Source organism: Erythrolamprus reginae, chromosome 6, assembly GCF_031021105.1.
Source record: "Erythrolamprus reginae isolate rEryReg1 chromosome 6, rEryReg1.hap1, whole genome shotgun sequence".
In the NCBI taxonomy this organism is placed as follows: Eukaryota; Metazoa; Chordata; class Lepidosauria; order Squamata; family Dipsadidae; genus Erythrolamprus; species Erythrolamprus reginae.
The window spans coordinates 4,093,675-4,118,222 of NC_091955.1; the positions used below are offsets into that span (position 1 = coordinate 4,093,675).

The 24,548-nt window shown below is 40.0% G+C and overlaps 1 protein-coding gene across 2 annotated transcripts; it reads right to left on the reverse strand.

The window, feature by feature from the left end:
* On the reverse strand, nt 1-24,424 carry CD36 (CD36 molecule (CD36 blood group)). 2 transcript variants are annotated; one of them, XM_070754664.1, is made up of 12 exons: nt 24,305-24,424; nt 16,944-17,104; nt 14,327-14,471; nt 13,820-13,996; nt 12,768-12,859; nt 10,880-10,926; nt 9,478-9,547; nt 7,156-7,343; nt 5,551-5,669; nt 3,243-3,316; nt 1,011-1,065; nt 1-165 (listed from the first exon to the last, which is right to left on the reverse strand). In XM_070754664.1, the coding sequence occupies exons 1-12, from the start codon at nt 24,422-24,424 to the stop codon at nt 1-3; spliced, it is 1,413 nt and encodes a 470-aa protein (XP_070610765.1). The 2 variants fall into 2 exon arrangements, with proteins under 2 accessions (XP_070610765.1, XP_070610766.1); XM_070754665.1 differs by lacking the exon at nt 13,820-13,996.
* Nucleotides 24,425-24,548: the final 124 nt, after the last annotated feature.

Below are 24,548 nucleotides of genomic sequence, written 5' to 3' on the forward strand. Positions count from 1 at the left end.
TTATTTCGGACCCTTCTTTCTGCATGCGCAAACGGCGATGAGGAACCCCAGGAACATCACAGAACCGAGGCTGATGAGCACTATTTGGACAATGTACAACAACTGGACTTTGCTGGTTACTTTGGATCGGAAAAGTTCGGCTTTCTCATCGCTGATTACAGCCGTCTAGAGAAAAGACGGGGAAAATAATAATAATAATTTAGCATCGTTCCAGCAGAAGAATAGCGCCTCAATACTCAGCCATCGTCATGTTTTTTCTCCACCCACAAATAAGAGCTGCTGTGTTTTCCCTGAAAATAAGACGTCCCCTGAAAATAAGCCCTCCTCTGAAAATGAACCCTTCCACAATCTAAGCCCCCTTAAAACCAGTACAAAACAATTTGGGCTTTGGGCAATTCCTACTATGGCTCTGTCTGAAGGAGGTAGATCTTTGTTATGTAGAATAGACTGGACCAGGCTTTAAGGGCCTCTTGACTGTCCTGAGTCGCAGACTTGGTTGAGTCGTGCTGGGTGATGATGTAAGGAATGGGCTTTGGGCAATTGCTACTATGGCTCTGTCTGAAGGAGGTAGATCTTTGTTACGTAGAATAGACCGGCCGAAGCCTTAAAGGCCCATTGACTGTCCTGAGTCCCAGACTTGGTTGAGTCTTGCTGGGTGATGATGTAAGGAAAGGGCTTTGGGCAATTCCTACTATGGCTCTGCCTGAAGGAGGTAGATCTTTGTTACGTAGAATAGCCTGGCCCAGGCCTTAAAGGCCCATCGACTGTCCTGAGTCCCAGGCTTGGTTGAGTCTTGCCGAGTGATAATGTAAGGAAAGGGCTTTGGGCAATTCCTACTATGGCTCTATCTGAAGGAGGTAGATCTTTGTTACGTAGAATAGCCTGGCCCAGGCCTTAAAGGCCCATCGACTGTCCTGAGTCCCAGGCTTGGTTGAGTCGTGCTGGGTGATGATGTAAGGAAAGGAGAACGGAGTTTCCTAAAGTAACAATAGAGAAAGAAAGCTACTCACCTCATTCAGCCACAAAACAGGAAAGAGAAATTGATGCTTGATGTTTTTTAGTGCTCTACAGGAAACAAAAATAAGAGAAAAATAAGAAAAACAGCATTAGAAGGTTAGTTTAGGCCTCCTATCTTCTGAGAACGCCCCAAAACCCCAACATGGCTACATTTTGAACTCGTTTTAGAGTTCCATACTATTTTCCTCGGAGCCCAATCAAAATTGCCTGGTGGAGGAATGGCTGCCTTACTTGATTCTTCCTCCAACTGTGACCTGCTTGGAAATGTCCACATTCATTTAGATCTTTGAGCAATAAGGCTAATGGCATTTTCAAAATAGGAAAAACACAGAATAGAGTAAAGTAGAGTATTGTAGAGTATAGTATAGTATAGTATAGTATAGTATAGTATAGTATAGTATAGTATAGTATAGTATAGTATAGTATAGTATAGCATAGCATAGCATAGCATAGCATAGTAGAATAGAATAGAATAGAATAGAATAGAATTCTTTATTGGCCGAGTGTGATTGGACACACAAGAAATTTCTCTTTGGTGCATATGCTCTCAGTGTACATTAAAAAAAACCATAAATTCGACAAGAACCATAAGGTACAACACTTGCCAATAAGCAAACAAATCATACAGTATTAGGAACCAGTCAATATATATCCTAAGGATACAAGCAACAAAATTACAAAGGTGAGAGAAGACTTGACTTGACTTGACTTGACTTGACTTGACTTGACCAGACCGGACTGGACTGGACTAGACAAGAATGGGATGGGATAGAATATAGAGTAGAGTAGAGTAGAGTAGAAGAGAGTAGAGTAGAAGAGAGTAGAAGAGAAGAGAAGAGAACAGAACAGAACAGAATAGAATAGAATAGAATAGAATAGGAGTTTAATTGACCAAGTGTGATTGGACACACAAGGAATTTGTGTTGGTGTATATGTTCTCAATGTACTTAAAAAAAAAAAAAGATAAGTTCTTCAAGAATCATAAGGTACAACATTTAATGATAGTTCAGGTACAAATAAGCACACAAATCATATTAGGAACCGGTCGATATACATCCTAACGATACAAGCAACAAAGTTACAAAGAGAAGAGTAGACTTGACTTGACTAGACTAGACTAGTAGGCTCTTTTTTTTTGATGGGCAAGCTCACATGTTTTTGGAAGGATGGAAGAGGTCAACAAAACATATAAGGCCTTAGTTGTAATGTGGATGGAAATATCTCAGATGATAGAGATTGGTTGATATCTTCACCACCACCCCCATCCCACCGTTGATTTTAAACTCTACCATCCAACCGTTGTCCATCTGTTCTATCTGAATTTTTTTAGAAGAGGCTTTCAGGAGGCATGAAAGCCACAGCTGACCTCTATGACCTGCAAACTTGCAGATGTTGACCTCTTCCTAAGATGCCACTGCGGATAAGCCAGTTCTCCCAAGAAGCATACAAGCCAAGTGTTGTGGTTAGCTCTGGCCCAGCTCCTGCCCCAAGGACTGTGGATGTGGGGTAGACACCCACATGCCACAGGCCTGTTTTGCTCCCGGTGGAATCTGCTGATGAAGGCTCCTCTGACCAAGAAGACATGAGTGACAGGGAGGAGGAGAGTGTGGCAGACAGCTCAGAAGGAGATCAATTATCTAGCTCCTCCTTGGATTCGGAACAAGAGTTAATGATACAGCCACGCATGCGGAGAGTGATGCATAGGCAGCAACAACTGAGAGATTATTATCAAAGAAAATGAGGCCACCTGTGGTTGGGTGGGGCTGTGGTCATTAGTGAGGCTGCTATAAAGAGCAGCCTGTGGGTTTGGCCATTGTGGAGGATTATCTGATCATGGTGTTTCGTGACTGCTTTGCTGACTTTGACCTTTTGTGTGCTGATTTCCCCCCGCTTTGAAACTAAACCAGAGCAAAGTGTGTTTCACTTTGTGAAAGAAGAAGGACTGTGAATTGCCTCACAGCTGCAAGCTAAATATTACAGAACTGATAAGGGACTTGTACAAATTACCAGTTTGTTTGGAGACGAGTGCTCTTTGCTATACCAAAAGAGGGCTTGGGTTAAGTGAATTTTCATTATAAAGAACATTGTTTTGAATTTTCAAACGTGTGTGTGTCTGAAATTTGTACCTGTGAATTTTCGGGAGGATTCTACCAGAGAGCCCGACAGAACACCAAGCAAACAACCCACCTTTTCCCCAACAGAAAAGCACAACAGTCAAGGCTTACGTGATTTTGGCGTTGGGTCTCACCATCATATTCATCTGCAGCCTTTTGGCAAAGTGCAAGGTAAACCCTGTGGTCTAAAACAAAACAAACACAGTGAATATTGTGGGTGGGTAAAATTTGAATGACAGCAGCATGAAATAGAAAAAATAATGCAGTCAGGTGGAAATTTTACCAACATTGGACAAAACAGACTTTCAATAACCAGGAAGCCATAGCTACCTTACTTGTTTCAATGATTTCATTGCAATTAATATGGATCAGTTTTGAGATTGATGCTTGGTTTTAAGATCGCTGCTCCATTTTTAAAATGGATTTAAAATAGAATAGAATAGAATAGAATAGAATAGAGTAGAGTAGAGTAGAGTAGAGTAGAGTAGAGAAGAGTAGAGTAGAATAGAATAGAATAGAATAGAATAGAATAGGCAATTTATTAGCCAATTGTGATTGGACATGAAAGGAATTTGTCTTTGATGCACATACTCACAGTGTACATAAAAGAAAATGTACATTTGTCAAGAATCATGAGGTGCAACACTTAATGATTGTCATAGGAGTCAAATAAAAAACAATCAATATTAATAGAAATCTTAAGGATACAAGCAACAGAGGAGAGAGGTGGCATACAAATTATATATATATAGATTACAGTCATATAGTCCTAAGTGGGAGGAGATGGCTGATAGGAATGATGAGAAAAAACTAGTAGTAATACTAGTGCAGACTTAGAAAATAGTTTGACATTGTTGAGGGGATTATTTGTTTAGCAGAGTGATGGTGTTTGGGAAAAAAACTGTTGTTGTGCCTATTATATATAGGCACAAGAACAGTTTTTCCCCAAATACCATCACTCTGCTAAACAAATAATCCCCTCAACATATACAGTGATACCTTGTCGTACGAACTATAATATATATATATTATAGGCACAAGAACAGTTTTTCCCAAACGCCATCACTCTGTTAAACAAATAATCCCCTCAACATATACAGTGACACCTTGTCTTACAAACTTAATATATATACAGTGATACCTTGTCTTACGAACTTAATTGGTTCCGGGAGGAGGTTCGTGAAGTGAAAAGTTTGTAAGACGAAACAATGTTTCCCATAGGAATCAATGTAAAACCGATTAATGCTTGCAAGCCCAAAGTTTACTCCTTTTTTAAGCCAAACCGCCCGTTTTTGCACTGGCAGGATTCCCCTAAATCTCCCCTCCATGGGAAACCCCACCTCCAGACTTCCGCGTTTTTCCGATGCTGTAGGGAAATCCCAGGAGGGGAATCCCAGGATTGCAAAAACGGGCCCTCCGCTGGCAACGGAAGTCCGGAGGTGGGGTTTCCCAGTGAGGGAAGCCTCAGCGAAATTGCACCATCGCAAAAACACAGATGTCCTTGAAACCCCATGTCCGGACCTCCGTGTATACATAGAAACATAGAAACATAGAAGTCTGACGGCAGAAAAAGACCTCGTGGGCCATCTAGTCTGCCCTTATACTATTTTCTGTATTTTATCTTAGGATGGATATATGTTTATCCCAGGCATGTTTAAATTCAGTTACTGTGGATTGACCAACCAATTCTGCTTGAAGTTTGTTCCAAGGATCTACTACTCTTTCAGTAAAATAATATTTTCTCATGTTGCTTTTGATCTTTCCCCCAACTAACTTCAGATTGTGTCCCCTTGTTCTTGTGTTCACTTTCCTATTAAAAACACTTCCCTCCTGGACCTTATTTAACCCTTTAACATATTTAAATCTTTCGATCATGTCCCCCCTTTTCCCTTCTGTACTCCAGACTATATAGATTGAGTTCATTTAGTCTTTCCTGATTCGTTTTATGCTTAAGACCTTCCACCATTCTTGTAGCCCGTCTTTGGACCCGTTCAATTTTGTCAATCTCTTTTTGTAGGTGAGGTCTCCAGAACTGGACACAGTATTCCAAATGTGGTCTCACCAGCATTCTATACAGCAGGATCACAATCTCCCTCTTCCTGCTTGTTATACCTCTAGCTATGCAGCCAAGCATCCTACTTGCTTTCCCTACCGCCTGACTGCACTGTTCACCCATTTTGAGACTGTCAGAAATCACGACCCCTAAATCCTTCTCTTCTGAAGTTTTTGCTAACACAGAACTGCCAATACAATACTCAGATTGAGGATTCCTTTTCCTCAAGTGCATTATTTTACGTTTGGAACATTAAAAACCTTCTCTCTTCAATGAAGAGAGAACATAAAACTCCAAAATTAACTTCAAGGGTCAAATTTTATGGCAGAGAAGGCCTGCACATGGACTCAATTTGCAGTCACTTACTGGTTCTATATCCAGATAGGTTTTGTGTTCCTCCACATCTGGCTTCAGTCCCTTAACAAACTGAAACAATTCTTCACTCACAGACAGAAAATGGGGCAATGTGATGTAGACTGGTTTGCCTATAGAAATAAAAGGGGAAATGAAGACGGTTGACCAGTTGGACTGTGAAGTTCCATTCCAGTAGCAAAGATCATGGAGAGGAACTTTGGGACAGCAGCAAACCAGTGTTGAACTTATTCACCAAGTACAAGCGGTAGTAAGCTTGGCAGATTGGACGCCATCCAAATCAAAACTTCAAACTGCATTACTCACGTTCAGGAAATGGTTGCAGACTCTAGACTTTCCTCTAACTAGAGCTATGTCACAATAACTGGAAGTGAAAGTCATAAGGAATAGAATCTTTGCATAGAATAACAGAGTTGGACGGGACCTTGGAGGTCTTCTAGTCCAACCCCCGATGTAAGCAGGAAACCCTACTTCAGACAAATGTTTTTCCAATCTCTTCTTTAAAAACTTCCAGTGTTGGAGCATTCACAACTTCTGGAGGCAAGTTGTTCCACTGGTTAATTGTTCCAACTGTCAGGAAATCTCTCCTTTGTTCTAAGTTGCTTCTCCCCTTGTTTAGTTTCCACCCATTGCTTCTTTTTCCTGCCCTTAGGTGCTTTGGAGCATAGCTTGACTCCCTCTTCTTTGTGGCAACCCCTGAGATATTGTCAGCCAGTTACAAATCCATCTGGTGGTGATGCTATCTATCCTACCTTTTTCTAGCTTAACAATAAGTATTTTTCGGAGCATATGATGCACCTTTTCCTCCTCTTTTAAAAGATTGAAAATATGGGTGTGTCTTATACTCTGAATGTAGCTATTTTTAAAGCTTTTTTCCCAGCCCTAATGAGGTGCTAACGATGTTCCCAGCTCTTAGCAGCTTGCAAACTTTTTCATTGTTTCCCTCTGCAAAGAATGTTTTTCCAGCCCTAACTTCTTTTCATTGCTCTATTTGCTCCAAATAAGTTTCTTTCCAGCCCTAACCAGGTGCTAACGATATTCCCAGCTCTTAGCAGCTTGCAAACTTTTTCATTGTTACCCTCTGCTAAGAATGTTTTTCCAGCCCTAAGTATTTTGTAGGCTTCTTTTCATTGCTCTACTTGCTCCAAATAAGTTTCTTTCCAGCTCTAAGTATTTTGTAGGCTTCTTTTCATTGCTCTACTTGCTCTGAATATGTTTCTTTCCAGCCCTAACCAGATGCTAACAATGTTCCCAGCTCTTAGCAGCTTGCAAGCTCTTTCATTGTTACTCTCTGCAAAAAAGGTGGGGTTTGCTAAGCCCTAACCAGGGGATGAAATAATGTGCTGAAGCTGACCAGACTAAGGATGCTAGCCAGAGGAATACCTCGTAGGCAGATTCCCACCCACCCCTATTTTCCTCCCCAAAAACTAAGGTGCGTTTTATACTTTGGTGTAACTTATACGCCAAAAAATACATTAGGTTTTGGTTTATTTTGTCAAATGCCTTGCCAAAGTCTAAGTATAAGATTCCAGCTTCTAATACAATTCCAGTTTGGATGAACCTTTTTCAATCCCTCCACCTTTCCTCCCCCTCTGTTACCTTCATTGCAGGAGCTGATATCCAGAACTCCATTTAATGTGCAGTTCTGACTTAACTCCATGTCGGTGCAAAAGCAAGTATTGTCAGGATTGGCAATGGTCGATGCAAAAGCCAATGGAGGGATAACGAAGTGATATAGTGGAATGTCTTTCACTGTCTTCTCGCTATCAAACTGGAGAGAAAATGACCTGTATCGTAAAAATAATATCGTTCTTGATCATATGCCATGATTAAAAAAAAAAAAGAACCACAAATCTTGTCTATGAAAATTCTCAGCCATTCAGGTCATGGTTGTCCCAAAGATGGGTGCACACTCGTAACGGAGTGAAATTTGGTTTTGCGCATGCAGAGGGAGCAAATCTCACAAGAAGACACATGGGCATGTGAGGTTTGGGCAACTACTTTAGCTTCAACCGCAACAACACAAGAGCATACAAGAGATACAAGCTTAATATTAACCGCTCCAAACTTGACTCTAAAAAATACGACTTTAGTAATTGAGTTGTCGAAGCGTGGAACTCATTACCGGACTCAGTAATGTCAACCCCTAACCCCCAACATTTTATCCTTAGATTATCCACAATTGACCTCTCCCGATTCCTAAGAGGTCAGTAAGGGGTGTGCATAAGCACGCTAGAGTGCCTTCCGTCCCCTGTCCTATTGACTCTCCTATATCTCATATATAGAAACATAGAACCATAGAAGATTGATGGCAGAAAAAGACCTCCTGGTCCATCTAGACTGCCCTTATACTATTTCCTGTATTTTATCTTAGGGTGGACCTATGTTTATCCCAGGCATGTTTAAATTCAGTTACTGTGGATTGACCAACCACGTCTGCTGGAAGTTTGTTCCAAGCATCGACTCTTCTTTCAGTCAAATAATATTTTCTCATGTTGCTTCTGATCTTTTCCCCAAACTAACCTCAGATTGTGCCTCCTTGTTCTTGGGTTCACTTTCCTATTAAAAACACTTCCCTCCTGGACCTTATTTAACCCTTTAACACGTTTAAATGTTTAGATTGTGTCCTCTCTTTCCCTTCTGTCCTCCAGACTATACAGATGGAGTCCATGAAGTCTTTCCTGATACGTTTGATGCTTAAGACCTTCCACCATTTTTGTAACCTGTCTTTGGACCCGTTCAATTTGATCCATATCTTTTTGTAGGGGAGGTCTCCACATGTGAACACAGTGTTATTCCAAATGGGGTCTCACCAGCGCTCTATACAGCGGGATCACAATCTCCCTCTTCCTGCTTGTGATACCTCTAGCTATGCAGCCAAGTATTTTCACTTCTATTCTTTCTATAATATAGTTTACTCGAGGATATCCTCTATAACTTCCATTATGTATTATTGTGCATTGGACTAACTAACTAACTAACTAACTAACTAACTAACTAACTAACTAACTAACTAACTGACTAACTACAGCTCACATTAGAGAAACACCTTTCAGCTGTGGCGAGGGGGGCGTTTGCCCAGGTTCGCCTGGTGCACCAGTTGCGTCCCTATCTGGACCGGGACTCATTGCTCACAGTCACTCATGCCCTCATCACCCCGAGGTTCAACTACTGTAATGCTCTCTACATGGGGCTACCTTTGAAAAGTGTTCAGAAACTTCAGATCGTGCAGAACACAGCTGCGAGAGCAATCATGGGCTTTCCCAAATATGCCCATGTCACACCAACACTCCGCAGTCTGCATTGGTTGCCAATCAATTTCCGGTCACAATTCAAAGTGTTGGTTATGACTTATAAAGCCCTTCATGGCATCGGACCAGAATATCTCCGGGACCGCCTTCTGCCGCACGAATCCCAGCGACTGGTTAGGTCCCACAGAGTTGGTCTTCTCCGGGTCCCGTCGACTAAGCAATATCATTTGGCGGGACCCAGGAGAAGAGCCTTCTCTGTGGCGACCCCGACCCTCTGGAACCAGCTCCCCCCAGATATCAGAGTTGCCCCCACTCTCCTCATCTTTCGCAAGCTTCTTAAAACCCACCTCTGTCGTCAGGCATGGGGGAATTGAAATTTCTCTTTCCCCTAGGCTTATAGAATTTATACATGGTATGCTTGTATGTATGAGTGGTTTTTAAAATTGGGGGTTTTTAGATTGTTTTTAATATTAGATTTGTTTACATTGTCTTTTTATGTTGTTAGGCACCCCGAGTCTTCGGAGAAGGGCGGCATACAAATCTAATAAATAATAGTAATAATAATAATAATAATAATAATAATAATAATAATAATAATTAAACAAACAAACAAATAAATAAATAAATTCTGAATCAAAGGAATGTCACCCTCCCCCCTTGTTCAATTTACCTGCATATATCTGAAGAGAAAAATTTCAGCTCTTCATTCCTCTTGACAAAAGGGTGGAACGATGACGCATCTGTGGGTTAAAATCAGAACATCTTGTGAATTATGAGTCTCGCAACTCATACCAAAACTCTGCACCTGAATTTGAAGCACAGGTTTTACAACTTCAATTGGGTTGGCTTGATTCCCTGTTCACCCTCCTCCACCGTTTCCAGAAAAACAACAACATAATTATTAATTTCTCTATAAAACCTTTATCCCTTATTGAAAATAAAAAAATATCTAATCTTGTCCTTCAGCACCACTATCATCATGTATTAGCTCTCTTCATTAATGTTCCCTCAAATATATACTGACAAAGCCTACAAAACTTTTGCCAGACCCATCCTAGACTACTGCTCATCTGTCTGGAACCCATACCACATCTCAGACACCAACACCCTTGAAAATGACCAAAGATATTTCACCAGAAGAGCCCTTCATTCCTCCACTCGAAACAGAATATCCTGCGAAAATAGACTAACAATCTTGGGTCTGGAAAGCTTAGAACTACGGCGCCTAAAACACGATTTGAGTATTGCCCACAAGATCATATGCTGCAATGTCTTACCGGTCAATGACTACTTCAACTTCAACCGCAACAACACAATAGCACGCAACAGATTCAAACTTAATACGAACCGCGCCAAACTTGACTGTAAAAAATATGATTTCAACAATCAAGTTGTCGAAGCGTGGAACTCATTACCGGACTCAGTTGTGTCAACCCCTAACCCCCAACACTTCTCCCTTAGACTCTCCACGATTGACCTTTCCAGGTTTCTAAGAGGCCAATAAGGGGCTTACATAAGTGCACTGGTGTGCCTTTCGTCCCCTGTCCAGTTGTCTTTCCTTTCTTTCACCTATCTTATATTTTCTCTTCCTTTCATATATCCTCTCCTCTAAGTTCACTTTCACCCTCTTTTATATTATCACATGTCTATTTTTCTTCCTATGTATTTGTGTATTGGACAAATGAATGAACGAACGAACGAACAAACAAACAAACAAACAAACAAACAAACAATATTTCTAAGATTCTAATTGATTGAAAGGCCATAGTGCCTCCTATTTCTCTTTACACATTTTACTTAAATCTAAAAACCCCTATAGTCTACCAAATCACAAACATTGAACACACTAAAAAAGAAAAGAAAAAATGCAACCAATTTCATACATTTTTTCCAGTGCACCATAAACCATCTATTATTCACTAATTCCATTTTTATAAATCTTTCAAAACCATCTTCTGTTCTTATATGCCAATTTTACTTGTCAAATTCGACTTGCTTTATTCATATGCTTCTTTAAAACTAATTAAGTCTACAGAAATAAATGTTTGATATCGGTCCGTGGACCCACTTACCGGTGCCATTCACCATAGCACAATAACTTTCCCAGTAGTCAACAGTGCTTAAAAAAAGATAAGAAAAAGAATATGCAGGTCAGATTCCTAGAGAGGCACCACACAGGCTTCTCCCTGCCTTTTCCGGCCCTGTTTCCTCCCAGGAGATTCCTAGAGAGGTCCCATAGAGGCTTCTCCCCACCTTTTCTGGCCCTGTTTCCTCCTAGGAGATTCCTAGAGAGACACCACAGAGGCTTCTCCCTGCCTTTTCCGGTTACAGTTTCGGAGGCTCAGGTTTGTAAGTGGAAAATGGTTCTTGAGAAGAGGCAAAAAAAATTAATTGAACACCCGGTTCTTATTTAGAAAAGTTGGTAAGTAGAGGCGTTCTTGGGTAGAGGTACCACTGTATAAAGAATTTAACACAGCCTCCCAAAAAAGAAATACTAATACAGTACAGTATTTGTATAGCAAACATAAATCTGATTGATAAAAGATACATGGCTCTCTTAAGTGGATTGGACACACCCACAGCTGATTCAGAAGGCTGCAGGCAGACCACATGCTAAAACTGAAAGTGATTGTCGCAAGTTGTTTTTACCACTGTTGTTAGCTGCCCCGAGTCTACGGAAAGGGGCGGCATACAAATCCAATAAAATGAAATGAAATGAAATTAAATGTAATAGATCCTTGGAACAAACTTCCAGCAGACTTGGTGGATAAATCCACAGTAACTGAATGTAAACATGCCTGGGATAAGCATATATCCATCCTAAGATAAAAATACAGGAAATAGTATAAGAACAGACTAGATGGACCATGGGGTCTTTTTCTGCCGTCAGTCTTCTATGTTTCTATGTTTCTAATCAGACTGCTGAAACAGGATGCTAGGAGATAAGTCAATAGCTATAAATGTCTATAGAATGTTCAAATTATTAGACTTATTTTTTAAAAAAAGACTGCTTTATTATTGTTTTAGACAACTTAACAAAAGAAAAAATTTTTTTTTAAAGAAATAAATGCTTGATCAGAAGAGGACCAGTGCTATTGTGTCTTGTTTTAAATAGCAGAGAGTAACCGTACTGCCAGAAAGCCATGTCGATTTCAACAACATCTTTACAAGTCTGAAGTGCACCAGTGACCTGTTTAGTATTAAGATAAGGCAGCTGAGTTAAATCCTGACTTAGTCATGTTTGGAGTAGAACTATTTAAATAAGTGGGAGGAGTTAGTATGATTACATTTAGGAAACCTTTCTGGCATTAATATACTGCCATAATGTACATTTCTCCAATTCTTTGCTCTTTCTATGGGTCAGGCACACATGCACGAAAATACACAGTAAACAGTGTATATCTACGGAGAGGGGCGGCATACAAATCTAATAGATAGATAGATAGATAGATAGATAGATAGATAGATAGATAGATAGATAGATAGATAGATAGATAGATAGGTAGATAGGTAGGTAGATAGGTAGGTAGGTAGGTAGGTAGGTAGGTAGGTAGGTAGATAGGTAGATAGGTAGATAGGTAGATAGGTAGATAGGTAGATAGGTAGATAGGTAGGTAGGTAGGTAGGTAGGTAGATAGGTAGATAGGTATGTAGGTAGATAGGTAGATAGGTAGATAGGTAGGTAGGTAGGTAGGTAGATAGGTAGATAGGTAGATAGGTAGGTAGGTAGGTAGATAGGTAGATAGGTAGATAGGTAGATAAACAGATAAACAGATAAACAGATAAACAGATAAACAGATAAACAGATAAACAAACAAACAAACAAACAAAATATCCTCTGTACTATTTGCTGGGAGGCAGAGGCATATATTTTCCCCTTGTTTTCCTCCCCAAACCTAAGGTGCATCTTATATGGTAAAATACGGTAAATATAGCTGTATATTCCGGAATGTGGTATACCTTTTGTTTTTATAACTCTGTATAGTTCCCACCTTGCTTATATCATCTTCCCCAGTGTAAATTCGGTAAGGGCCATCAAATGTTCCATTATACTTAAACGAGAGAAAGAGAGAGAACGGGAAATTAATTTTTTTCACCTTGTTTATCCAGATGAATTTTTAAAATTTAAAAATCAGCTGTCCAAAATCTAATTTATGTCTAACATTCCTAATTTTCTGTATTTAGCAGGCATTCCACCCACACCCATACCGCCGGTACCTAGGATATGGAAATCTTAACTTTTGAAGTAAGGTTTGGCAAAATATCATCAACAAAAAATAGTTCAGGATAAATAATATTTTAAAAAAATTTTAGGCAAAGCTTTCATGTCTTTTAAAAATAACAGGGAAAGGAAACAAGATAAGGAAATTACTTTATACCCCCAACAAAATCCAATTTGTTCTTATAACCTTTATGACTAACATCCAATGGAATTGGTTGACACCAGCAATGCCTCTGTATCTAGAATAAAAATATGTTGACTTTTGATAAGCCATGCTGAGAGAGAAATTACTGTTCCAGTTTTGATCTCAGAAACCAGAGGTGAAATCCAGGTGTTTTTTTTTTTACTATCAGTTCTGTAAGCATGGCTTGGTGGATGGGGTTTGATGGGGGTGGCAGAGGAAGGATTTTGCAAAATCCCCATCCTCTCCCCACTCCTGGGGGAAGGATTCTGCAAAATCTCCATTCTCTCTCCACTCCATGGGAAGAATACTGCAAAATCCCCATCCTCTCCCCACTCCTGGGGGAAGGATTCTGCAAAATCCCCATTCCCTCCCCACTCTAAGGGAAGGATACTGCAAAATCCCCATTCTCTCTCCACTCCAGGGGAAGGATACTGCAAAATCCCCATTCCCTCCCCAAAAGTTTCTGCAACTGATTCTCCAGAACTTGTCAGAGCCTGCTGGATTTCAACCCTGTCCTGAATTTTTTCAATTTTAAGGAGTTGTTTATTATATCCGCACAGATGCTTTTCTTAGACTTATTAAGTTTCCCTTTGAGTTTATACTTACAGGATAGAATACTCCAACGACTTTATCAATGTTTAGAAATGAAACTAATTTCAGGAAAGGATCTTCATAGCCCCAAAGAATTTCTTTCACGGTTCTAGTTTGGAGAAATTTTGATTTTGATGCTACTATTGGTATATTCATTAATGGAATGTAACCTGGATACATAACAGGGGCAGCCTATGGGAAACACAAATAAGTTAACAAATGTTTGAAGCTGGGATGAAAATGTTTCGTAACAGGCTTGCATTACATTTTACATGTGATCAAACCACAGGACAATTTCTAATTTCAATGTTGAATGCATGTTAAATCCTGGTCCTTTACTGTTAACAAATTACCAATTTCTGGATTGCCCAATTCATTTTCCCCAACACCCTTAAAAACAAAAACAAAAAAAATTGAATAAGAGAGAAGATTATTGCAGAATATGGAGAATGTTCAAGTTCCAATCATGTATTGGTTTATTATTACAATACTCAGATGAATCTTATGATGGAGCTTGCTTACCACAACAGCCAGGTTGACAGTGGTGATGCTGTCACTTTCCGACCCGTTGGACATATCAGGTTGAAAAACAGCAACATTTGGAAGGAGATAAGACAGGGTGGCATCATCGTGTTCAGTGATATTTTCTTTAGGTTCATATCGGGTCCTTGAATAAAAAGAGTTTGTTGTTTCTTTCCTTAAATTTCCTTCCCTTCCCATCCTTTTATTTCTCCCCTTTTTATCTTTCCTTTCCTTCTTTCCTTTTATTTCTCCCCTTTCTATCTTTCCTTTCCTTCTTTCCTTTTATTTCTCCCCTTTTATCTTTCCTTTCCTTTCCTTTCCCTTCCCCTTTCCTCTTTTTATTTTTCCTTTCCTTCCCTTCCCATCCTGTTCTTTCTCTTCTTTTTATCTTTCCTTCCCTTCCCATCCTTTTCTTTCTCCTCTTTTTATCTTTCCTTTCCTTCTTTCCTTTTCTTTCTCCTCTTTTTATCTTTCCTTTCCTTTCTCCTCTTTTTATCTTTCCTTTCCTTCCCATCCTTTTCTTTCTCCTCTTTTTATCTTTCCTTTCCTTCTTTCCTTTTTTTCTCCTCTTTTTATCTTTCCTTTCCTTCTTTCCTTTTCTTTCTCCTCTTTTTATCTTTCCTTTCCTTCTTTCCTTTTATTTCTCCCCTTTTTATCTTTCCTTTCCTTCTTTCCTTTTATTTCTCCCCTTTCTATCTTTCCTTTCCTTCTTTCCTTTTATTTGTCCCCTTTTTATCTTTCCTTTCCTTTCCCTTCCCCTTTCCTCTTTTTATTTTTCCTTTCCTTCCCTTCCCTTCCCATCCTGTTCTTTCTCTTCTTTTTATCTTTCCTTTCCTTCCCATCCTTTTCTTTCTCCTCTTTTTATCTTTCCTTTCCTTCTTTCCTTTTCTTTCTCCTCTTTTTATCTTTGCTTTCCTTCCCATCCTTTTCTTTCTCCTCTTTTTATCTTTCCTTTCCTTCTTTCCTTTTCTTTCTCCTCTTTTTATCTTTCCTTTCCTTCTTTCCTTTTCTTTCTCCTCTTTTTATCTTTCCTTTCCTTCTTTCCTTTTCTTTCTCCTCTTTTTATCTTTCCTTTCCTTCTTTCCTTTTATTTCTCCCCTTTTTATCTTTCCTTTCCTTCTTTCCTTTTCTTTCTCCTCTTTTTATCTTTCCTTTCCTTCCCATCCTTTTCTTTCTCCTCTTTTTATCTTTCCTTTCCTTCTTTCCTTTTATTTCTCCCCTTTTTATCTTTCCTTTCCTTCTTTCCTTTTCTTTCTCCTCTTTTTATCTTTCCTTCCCTTCCCATCCTTTTCTTTCTCCTCTTTTTATCTTTCCTTTCTTTCTTTCCTTTTCTTTCTCCTCTTTTTATCTTTCCTTCCCTTCCCATCCTTTTCTTTCTCCTCTTTTTATCTTTCCTTTCCTTCTTTCCTTTTCTTTCTCCTCTTTTTATCTTTCCTTTCCTTCTTTCCTTTTATTTCTCCTCTTTTTATCTTTCCTTTCCTTCTTTCCTTTTCTTTCTCCTCTTTTTATCTTTCCTTCCCTTTCCTTCTTTCCTTTTCTTTCTCCTCTTTTTATCTTTCCTTTCCTTCCCATCCTTTTCTTTCTCCTCTTTTTATCTTTCCTTTCCTTCTTTCCTTTTCTTTCTCCTCTTTTTATCTTTCCTTTCCTTCTTTCCTTTTATTTCTCCCCTTTTTATCTTTCCTTTCCTTCTTTCCTTTTCTTTCTCCTCTTTTTATCTTTCCTTCCCTTCCCATCCTTTTCTTTCTCCTCTTTTTATCTTTCCTTTCCTTCTTTCCTTTTCTTTCTCCTCTTTTTATCTTTCCTTCCCTTCCCATCCTTTTCTTTCTCCTCTTTTTATCTTTCCTTCCCTTCCCATCCTTTTCTTTCTCCTCTTTTTATCTTTCCTTTCTTTCTTTCCTTTTCTTTCTCCTCTTTTTATCTTTCCTTCCCTTCCCATCCTTTTCTTTCTCCTCTTTTTACCTTTCCTTTCCTTCTTTCCTTTTCTTTCTCCTCTTTTTATCTTTCCTTCCCTTCTTTCTTTTTCTTTCTCCTCTTTTTATCTTTCCTTTCCTTCTTTCCTTTTCTTTCTCCTCTTTTTATCTTTCCTTCCCTTCATCCTTTTCTTTCTCCTCTTTTTATCTTTCCTTTCCTTCTTTCCTTTTCTTTCTCCTCTTTTTATCTTTCCTTTCCTTCTTTCCTTTTCTTTCTCCTCTTTTTATCTTTCCTTTCCTTCTTTCCTTTTCTTTCTCCTCTTTTTATCTTTCCTTCCCTTCCCATCCTTTTCTTTCTCCTCTTTTTATCTTTCCTTTCCTTCCCATCCTTTTCTTTCTCCTCTTTTTATCTTTCCTTTCCTTCTTTCCTTTTCTTTCTCCTCTTTTTATCTTTCCTTTCCTTCTTTCCTTTTCTTTCTCCTCTTTTTATCTTTCCTTCCCTTCTTTCTTTTTCTTTCTCCTCTTTTTACCTTTCCTTTCATCTCCTTTCTTTTCCCTTCCCTTCCTCTCCCCTTTTCTTTCATTTCCCTTCAAATAAATAGAAATATTCTTGGTTCCTTGCATGCAAAGAAGATTGAACTTGATCTCCTGTTCCATCCTTGCTCTTTAATCCCATGTCTTCAAGACACCCTCATGTTTTGACCCACCTGTAAGTGTAAGGACCTTTCTGCTCAAGTATTGGAGCAGACCCATTCTTCATCACCTCCTCTGGGTTCTGCACATCGAAGAACCAAAACTGCCGGTAGACTGGACTCTCTGGAACGATCCAGTTATCATAGGCAGTTGTACCATGTTCGAGGACAGCTTCCTGCAAGGAATAACAGCAAGATACAGAAAGATATCTCACGTAGATTTATGCACTGCCTAACAATGCTTTACAGCACTCTCTAAGCGGTATACAAAGTGTTGTGGTTAGCTCTGGCCCAGTTCCTTCCCCAAGGACTGTGGATGTGGGGGAGACATCCACATGCCGCAGGCCTGTTTTGCTCCCGGTGGAATCTGCTGATGAAGGCTCCTCTGACCAAGAAGACATGAGTGACAGGGAGGAGGAGAGTGTGGCAGATAGCTCAGAAGGAGATCAATTATCTAGCTCCTCCTTGGATTCAGAACAAGAGTTAATGATACAGCCACACATGCGGAGAGCGATGCATAGGCAACAACAACTGTGTGTCTGAAATTTGTATCTGTGAATATTCGGGAGGATTCTACCAGAGAGCTCGACAGAACACAAAGTCACCCCAACAATCTGGGTCCTCATTTTACCAACCTCAGAAGGACAGAAGGCTGAGTCGATCTTGAGCTGGTCAGGATCAAACTCCTGGCAGTGGGCAGAGTCAGACTGCAATGCTGCATTCTAACTGTGTTTTATTATTATTATTATTATTATTATTATTATTATTATTATTATTATTTGTTTTGTCAAGTACGTATTGGTGCTATACAAAGATATAATATTTATATACATGATACTAGTAAAAGAGAAACATTAGGACAGGGGACGGAAGGCACTCTGGTGCACATATTTTTATTTATTTATTTATTCATTCATTCATTCACAACAATACACAATGAAGGTTATAGTGGTTATACTCGAGTAAAATATATTAGAGAAAGAATAGAAGTGAAAATTTAGGAATAGAATATATCAAATAGAGAATAGAAGGATAATATGAGAGTAGTATAAGAAGATTAGAATAGAAGAATAGGAGATATGATATAGGAGATATAGGAGAGACAACAGGACAGGGGACGGAAGGCGCCCTGGTGCACTTATGCACGCCCCTTACTGACATCTCAAGAATCTGGAGAGGTCAACAGTCTAAGGGTAAAGTTTTGGGGATTCGGTGATGATACTACAGAGTCTGGTAGTGAGTTCCATGCATCAACTACTCGGTTACTAAAACCACACGAATCCCAGCAGCTGATAAGGTCCCACAGAGTTGGCCTTCTCCGGGTCCCGTCGACCAAACAATGTCGTTTGGCGGGCTCCAGGGGAAGAGCCTTCTCCGTGGCGGCCCCGGCCCTCTGGAACCAACTCCCCCCAGAGATTAGAATGGCCCCCACCCTCCTTGTCTTTCGCAAATTACTTAAGACCTACCTTTGTCGCCAGGCATGGGGGAGTTAAGTTATCCTTTCCCTCTAGGCCAGTGTTTTTCAACCGGTGTGCCGCGGCACACTAGTGTGCCGCGAGACATGGTCAGGTGTGCCGCGAGGCGGTTCGCCCCCCCCGCTATTGCCCCCCCCGCCGCCGCCGCCGCTATTGGCACCCTCCCACGGGAGGCCGGCAAAGGTTGCTTTGAAAGTCGGCCCCCTCGCGCCCATGGCTTCTCGTCGCTTCCCCAAAGCACCGTCGCTTCCCCGAAAGTGCGCTCCTCATCTCCCTGCCAGCCCGCGGGGGGGGAGGCGCCGGCAGCAGAAGGGAAGGGAGCCGCGGCCGCCCCTGCCTCCCCACGGTGCCTCCGGCCCCCTCGGCCTTTCGGCGCTGCCCCCCGCCCGCCCCCTCTCCTCCTCCGCTGTCTCCTGCCTTTCGGCGTGGCTCCTCCCGCACCCGGAACGCAGGAGACAAAAAATGGCCCAACTCTCGTTCTCTCTCCGTTCTCAGCGGAGGCCAGCGAAGGTAATATTCGATGTCGGGAGTGCGCGGGCGGTTGCACGCGCTCCCTACCCCCCTGCTAGCCGCTCGGAATATTCAAAATAAGAAAAACCTTCGCCGGTGAAGGCTTTTCTTATTTTGAATATTCCGAGCGGCTAGCAGGGGGGTAGGGAGCGCGTGCAACCGCCCGCGCACTCCCGACATTGAATATCACCTTCGCTGGCCTCCGCTGAGAAGAACGGAGAGAGAACGAGAGTGAGTGACAGCAACAGACAGCAAGATAGAGAGAAAGTGAGAAAGAGAGAGAGAGAAAGGGGGGAGGGAAAGAAATAGCAAGAGAGAGAACAAGAGAGAGAAAGAGTGTGAGAAAGAAAACAAGAGAGAGAGAGAAAGCAAGAGAGAGAGAGAAAACAAGAGAGAAAATGAGAAAAAGAGAGAAAGAGGGAGGGAGAGAGAAAGAGAGAGAGAGAAAGAACAAGAGAGAGAGAAAGAAAATAAGAGAGAACAAGAGAGAGAGAGAGAAAAAATAAGAGAAAAAGAGATAGCAAGAGAGAGAGAAAGCAAGAGAGACAGATAGGGAGAGGAAAGGAGAGAGAGAAATGAGAACAAAAAGGGGAGAAAAAAGGAGAAATGATTGAGGCAGAGAATGAGAGGAGAGAGAAACAAAAGAGAGAAAGAGGGGTGATTCTTGAAGCATATGGTAAAAAGCACCCAAATAATAAGAAATGCCCCCCAGCCCACACCTCTTTTTGAAAAGAATAAAAGAGAAAAAACCCCAGCCCTCAACTGGTTTTGGAAATGGTTCCAGTGTGTATACACACACACACATAAGGGGGGGAGAGAGACAGGGATGGAAAAAGAGGAGAAGTGAGAGGGAAAAGGAATGAGGGAAAAAGGGAGGAAGAGAGAAATGACAAACATGAGAGAGAAAAGGGGGAAAGACAGGAGAAGTACCCAGAAATGAGATATAAATTTGAGTAGGGATGATTGATGATTGACTGTATTTATAAGGGGATGTTACATGGGATTGTATATACGAGGGGGTTATGTATGTATGTATGTATGTATGTATGTATGTATGTATGTATGTATGTATGTATGTATGTATTTATTTATTTATTTATTTATTTATTTATTTATTTAATTTGTGTCATTTTGGTTGGTGGTGTGCCCCAGGATTTTGTAAATGTAAAAAATGTGCCGCGGCTCAAAAAAGGTTGAAAATCACTGCTCTAGGCTACTACAAGTTATGCATGGTATGTTTGTGTGTATGTTTGGTTTTTTATAATAAGGGTTTTTTAGTTGTTTTTATTAATTGGATTGTTCATGTTGTTTTACCACTGTTGTTAGCCACCCCGAGTCTGCGGAGAGGGGCGGCATACAAATCCAATAAATAATAATAATAATAATAATTTCCTGCCATCGAGTTTAGAGCAGTTTACTTTAAGTTTGTATCTGTTGTGTGCTCGTGTGTTGCGGTGGTTGAAGCTGAAGTAGTCATTGACAGGTAGTAGCAGATGATTTAATGGGCTATGCTTAGGTCGTGTTTAAGGTGATGTATTTCTAAGCTTCCTAAACCTAGGATTGTCAGTCTAGTTGCGTAGGGTATTCTGTTGCGAGTGGAGGAATGAAGGGCACTTCTCGTAAAGTATCTCTGGACATTTTCTAGAGCGTTTATGTCCAAAATATGGTGTGAGTTCCAGATAGATGAGTTGTATTCAAGGATGGATCTGGCAAAAGTTTTGTATGCTTTGGTTAGTAATGTGAGATTACCGGAGCAGAAGCTACATCGGATTAAGTTAAAATCTCTTAAAGCCTTTTGGGTGATGTTGTTGCAGTATTAATAAACCATTAATTAATCTTTTCCCCCCTAATTGTTTGATGCAGTACACCTGGCCGTGGCCCATGGACTTTGGCATTAAAAATGAAAAGAAATGCTGATATTTATTGAGAAAAGCTATCTCTGCACTTCCTAAAACTCAACAATGACTTGACCATATTTCATCAATCATTGATAAATGCTGAATGCAAGCGTTCTGTCTTCTACTTATAATGTCATATTCTTAGATAATGTTATCTTTCACCTGTTGCAACAGTAAATTATCTTTAATCAGAGATAAAGCCCTTCCATATGTTCTTTCATCAGAGATTATGAAAGTTTAATTTCAGGCTTGATAAGATAGATGGTTGGACGTGATTATCTGCAAGGCTATCATAATCGAAAGGAAATAATTTCAGACGGTGATTTATGAATAGCTTGACTGATTCAGCACTTATTCTCATTACCCAACGATAGAATATTCTTTATCGGCCAAGTGTGATTGGACACACAAGGAATTTGTCTTTGGTGCAGATGCTCTAAGGAAAAGAAAAGATAGGTTCATCAAGAATCATGAGGTACAACACTTAATGATTGTCATAGGATTCAGGAAACAATCAAGATTAATATAAGTTGTAAGGATGCAAGCAAAAAGTTACAGTCACCCAATTATTAGTGGGAGGAGATGGGTAATAGGAACTATGAGAAGACGAATAGTTATAGTAATAACTATATGCAGCCTTAGTGCATAGTTTGATAGTGATGAGGGATTTATTTGTTTAGCAGAGTGATGGCATTTGGGGGGAAAAACTAGTTGTCTTGGTGTGCAGATCTCTGTAGCAATGTTTTGAGGGTAGACGTTGAAACGGTTTATGTCCAGGATTTATTTATATATTTATTTTATTAATTTATTTATTTTGTCCAATGCACAATGAGGGTTTCAGTGGGTATATATATATATATATATATATATATATATATATATATATATATATATATATATTTGTTTTCGTAGATTTTCACGGGTACAGTTATGACGGGTTTCTTCCCGTGTAGGATTTGGAAATTTCTGGTGACGTTTCGACGAGGTCTCACTCGTCATCTTCAGGCTCATATATATATATACATACACACATAGTAAAATACATGATGAAGATTTGTCTGTCTGTCTGTCTGTCTGTCTGTCTGTCTGTCTGTCTGTCTGTCTGTCTGTCTATCCATCCATCCATCCATCCATCCATCCATCCATCTATCTATCTATCTATTGGATTTGTTTGCCGCCCCTCTCCGTGGACTTGGGGCGGCTAGCAACAGTGATAAAAACAGCATGTCACAATCCAATACTAAAACAACTAAAAAGCCCTTATTATAAAACCACACATACATACAGACATACCATGCATAAATTGTAGAGGCCTAGGGGGAAAGAATATCTCAGTTCCCCCATGCCTGATGGCAGAGGTGGGTTTTAAGGAGGTTACGAAAGGCGAGGAGGGTGGGGGCAATTCTAATCTCTGGGGGCAGTTGGTTCCAGAGGGCCGGGGCCGCCACAGAGAAGGGTCTTCCTCTGGGTCCCGCCAAACGACATTGTTTAGTTGACGGGATCCAGAGAAGGCCCACTCTGTGGGACCTAAGATTATAGAGGAGATACTCATAGTAAAATATATCTAAGAAAGAATAGAAAAGAAGATATAGTAATAGAACATATCAATGAAAGAAGAGAAGAAGAGATATAGGAATAGAAGAAAGGTATAGGAGATATAGGAGAGAAATAGGACAGAGGACAGAAGGCACTCTAGTGCACTTGTACTCGCCCCTTACTGACCTCTTAGGAATCTGGATAGCTCAACCGTAGATAATCTAAGGGTAAAGTGTTGGGGGTTTGGGGATGACACTATGGAGTCCGGTAATGAGTTCCACGCTTCGACAACTCGGTTACTGAAGTCATATTTTTTACAGTCAAGTTTGGAGCGGTTAATATTAAGTTTAAATCTGTTCACTTTACCCTTATATATATATATTACTACATGTCTATTTTTCTTCCTATGTATTTGTGTATTGGACAAATGAATGAATAAATAAAAATAAATAAAATATAATTTTTGTTATCATTTTCTTCATCCGTTCCCAATAAAACCTTATCGAATTCTTGGTATTCTTTTTTGGAATCCAAATTGTATTAAATCCTTTTACATCTCGTTTGAATTTGAAGGTAAGGACACCAATATATTTTTAGTCCGATCAATGCCAAATCCTCTTTTGATTTTAAGTTGTTTTGATCATCCAATGGCTCCTTATACATACTGCTCAAAAAAATAAAGGGAACACTCAAAGAACATATCCTAGATCTAAATGGATGAAATATTCTCACTGAATACTTTGTTCTGTACAAAGTTGAGTGTGCAGAACAGCAGGTGAAATTGATTGTCAATCAGGGTTGCTTCCTACGTGGACAGTTTGATTTATTTGGAGTTATATTGTGTTGTTTAAGTGTTCCCTTTATATTTTTTTTGAGCAGTGTATAACTTTCTTATCCAAATCCAGAATTAATTCCTAATTCTGCTCTCCCTGGTGGCAAGCAGACGATCATAAGAACATCTCAACGTCTAACTCATTTGTTTACTTTTCACCCACGCACATGCATAAAAACATAGAAACATAGAAGTCTGACGGCAGAAAAAGACCTCATGGTCCATCTAGTCTGCCCTTATACTATTTTCTGTATTTTATTTTAGGATGGATATATGTTTATCCCAGGCATGTTTAAATTCAGTTCCTGTGGATTTATCTACCACGTCTGCTGGAAGTTTGTTCCAAGCATCTACTACTCTTTCAGTCAAATAATATTTTCTCATGTTGCTTTTTGATCTTTCCCCCAACTAACTTCAGATTGTGTCCCCTTGTTCTTGTGTTCACTTTCCTATTAAAAACACTTCCCTCCTGGACCTTATTTAACCCTTTAACATATTTAAATGTTTCGATCCTGTCCCCCCTTTCCCTTCTGTCCTCCAGACTCTACAGATTGAGTTCATGAAGTCTTTCCTGGTACGTTTTATGCTTAAGACCTTCCACCGTTCTTGTATCCTGTCTTTGGACCCGTTCAGTTTTGTCAATATCTTTTTGTAGGTGAGGTCTCCAGAACTGAACACAGTATTCCAAATGCGGTCCCCTTGTTCTTGTGTTCACTTTTCTATTAAAAACACTTCCCTCCTGAACCTTATTTAACCCTTTAACATATTTAAATGTTTCGATCATGTCCCCCCTTTTCCTTCTGTCCTCCAGACTATACAGATGGAGTTCATGAAGTCTTTCCTGATACGTTTTATGCTTCAGACCTTCCACCATTCTTGTAGCCCATCTTTGGACCCGTTCAGTTTTGTCAATCTCTTCTTGTAGGTGAGGTCTCCACAGTATTATTCCAAATGTGGTCTCACCAAAATATTCTCCATTTAGATAATGAACCAACCAGAAAATTAGCTGAGTAGCAGATAGGCGGATAAGCAGTTAAGTTTGCCGGTGGCAAAGCTGTTTCACATCATAAGCAAGGTTTTTAGAAGAAAGAGATGAAAAATACAGGGATTAAAAGCTGCTTTTACCTTTTTTACTGCGTCCTCAATGAGGAGATTTCCAACTGGGATTAAAATTCCCCCGAGGATGGCCAACAGTGCCCCAATGATGGTCCCCGCCAACAAGCCACAATTTCGATTGCACCCCATGATTCTCCACAGTTACAGGTCCTCGCAACTGCTCCTTCTGTTCCTTCGATATGAGGTACCACAGAGATCTATGCTCGCTTTCAATAAGGGGTTAAAGTACGAAGTCCACTGTTCCGTGGAAGAT

Bases quoted from the DNA above. Each gene is read 5' to 3' on its own strand.
- CD36 (XM_070754664.1), bottom strand. From the start codon at position 24,424: ATGGGGTGCAATCGAAATTGTGGCTTGTTGGCGGGGACCATCATTGGG. The intron at 13,997-14,326 runs GTAAGCAAGCTC...TGTTTCCCATAG, and splicing joins CTGTCAACCTGGCTGTTGTG to GCTGCCCCTGTTATGTATCC. The intron at 166-1,010 runs GTGAGTAGCTTT...TCTTTTCTCTAG, and splicing joins CTGTTTTGTGGCTGAATGAG to ACGGCTGTAATCAGCGATGA.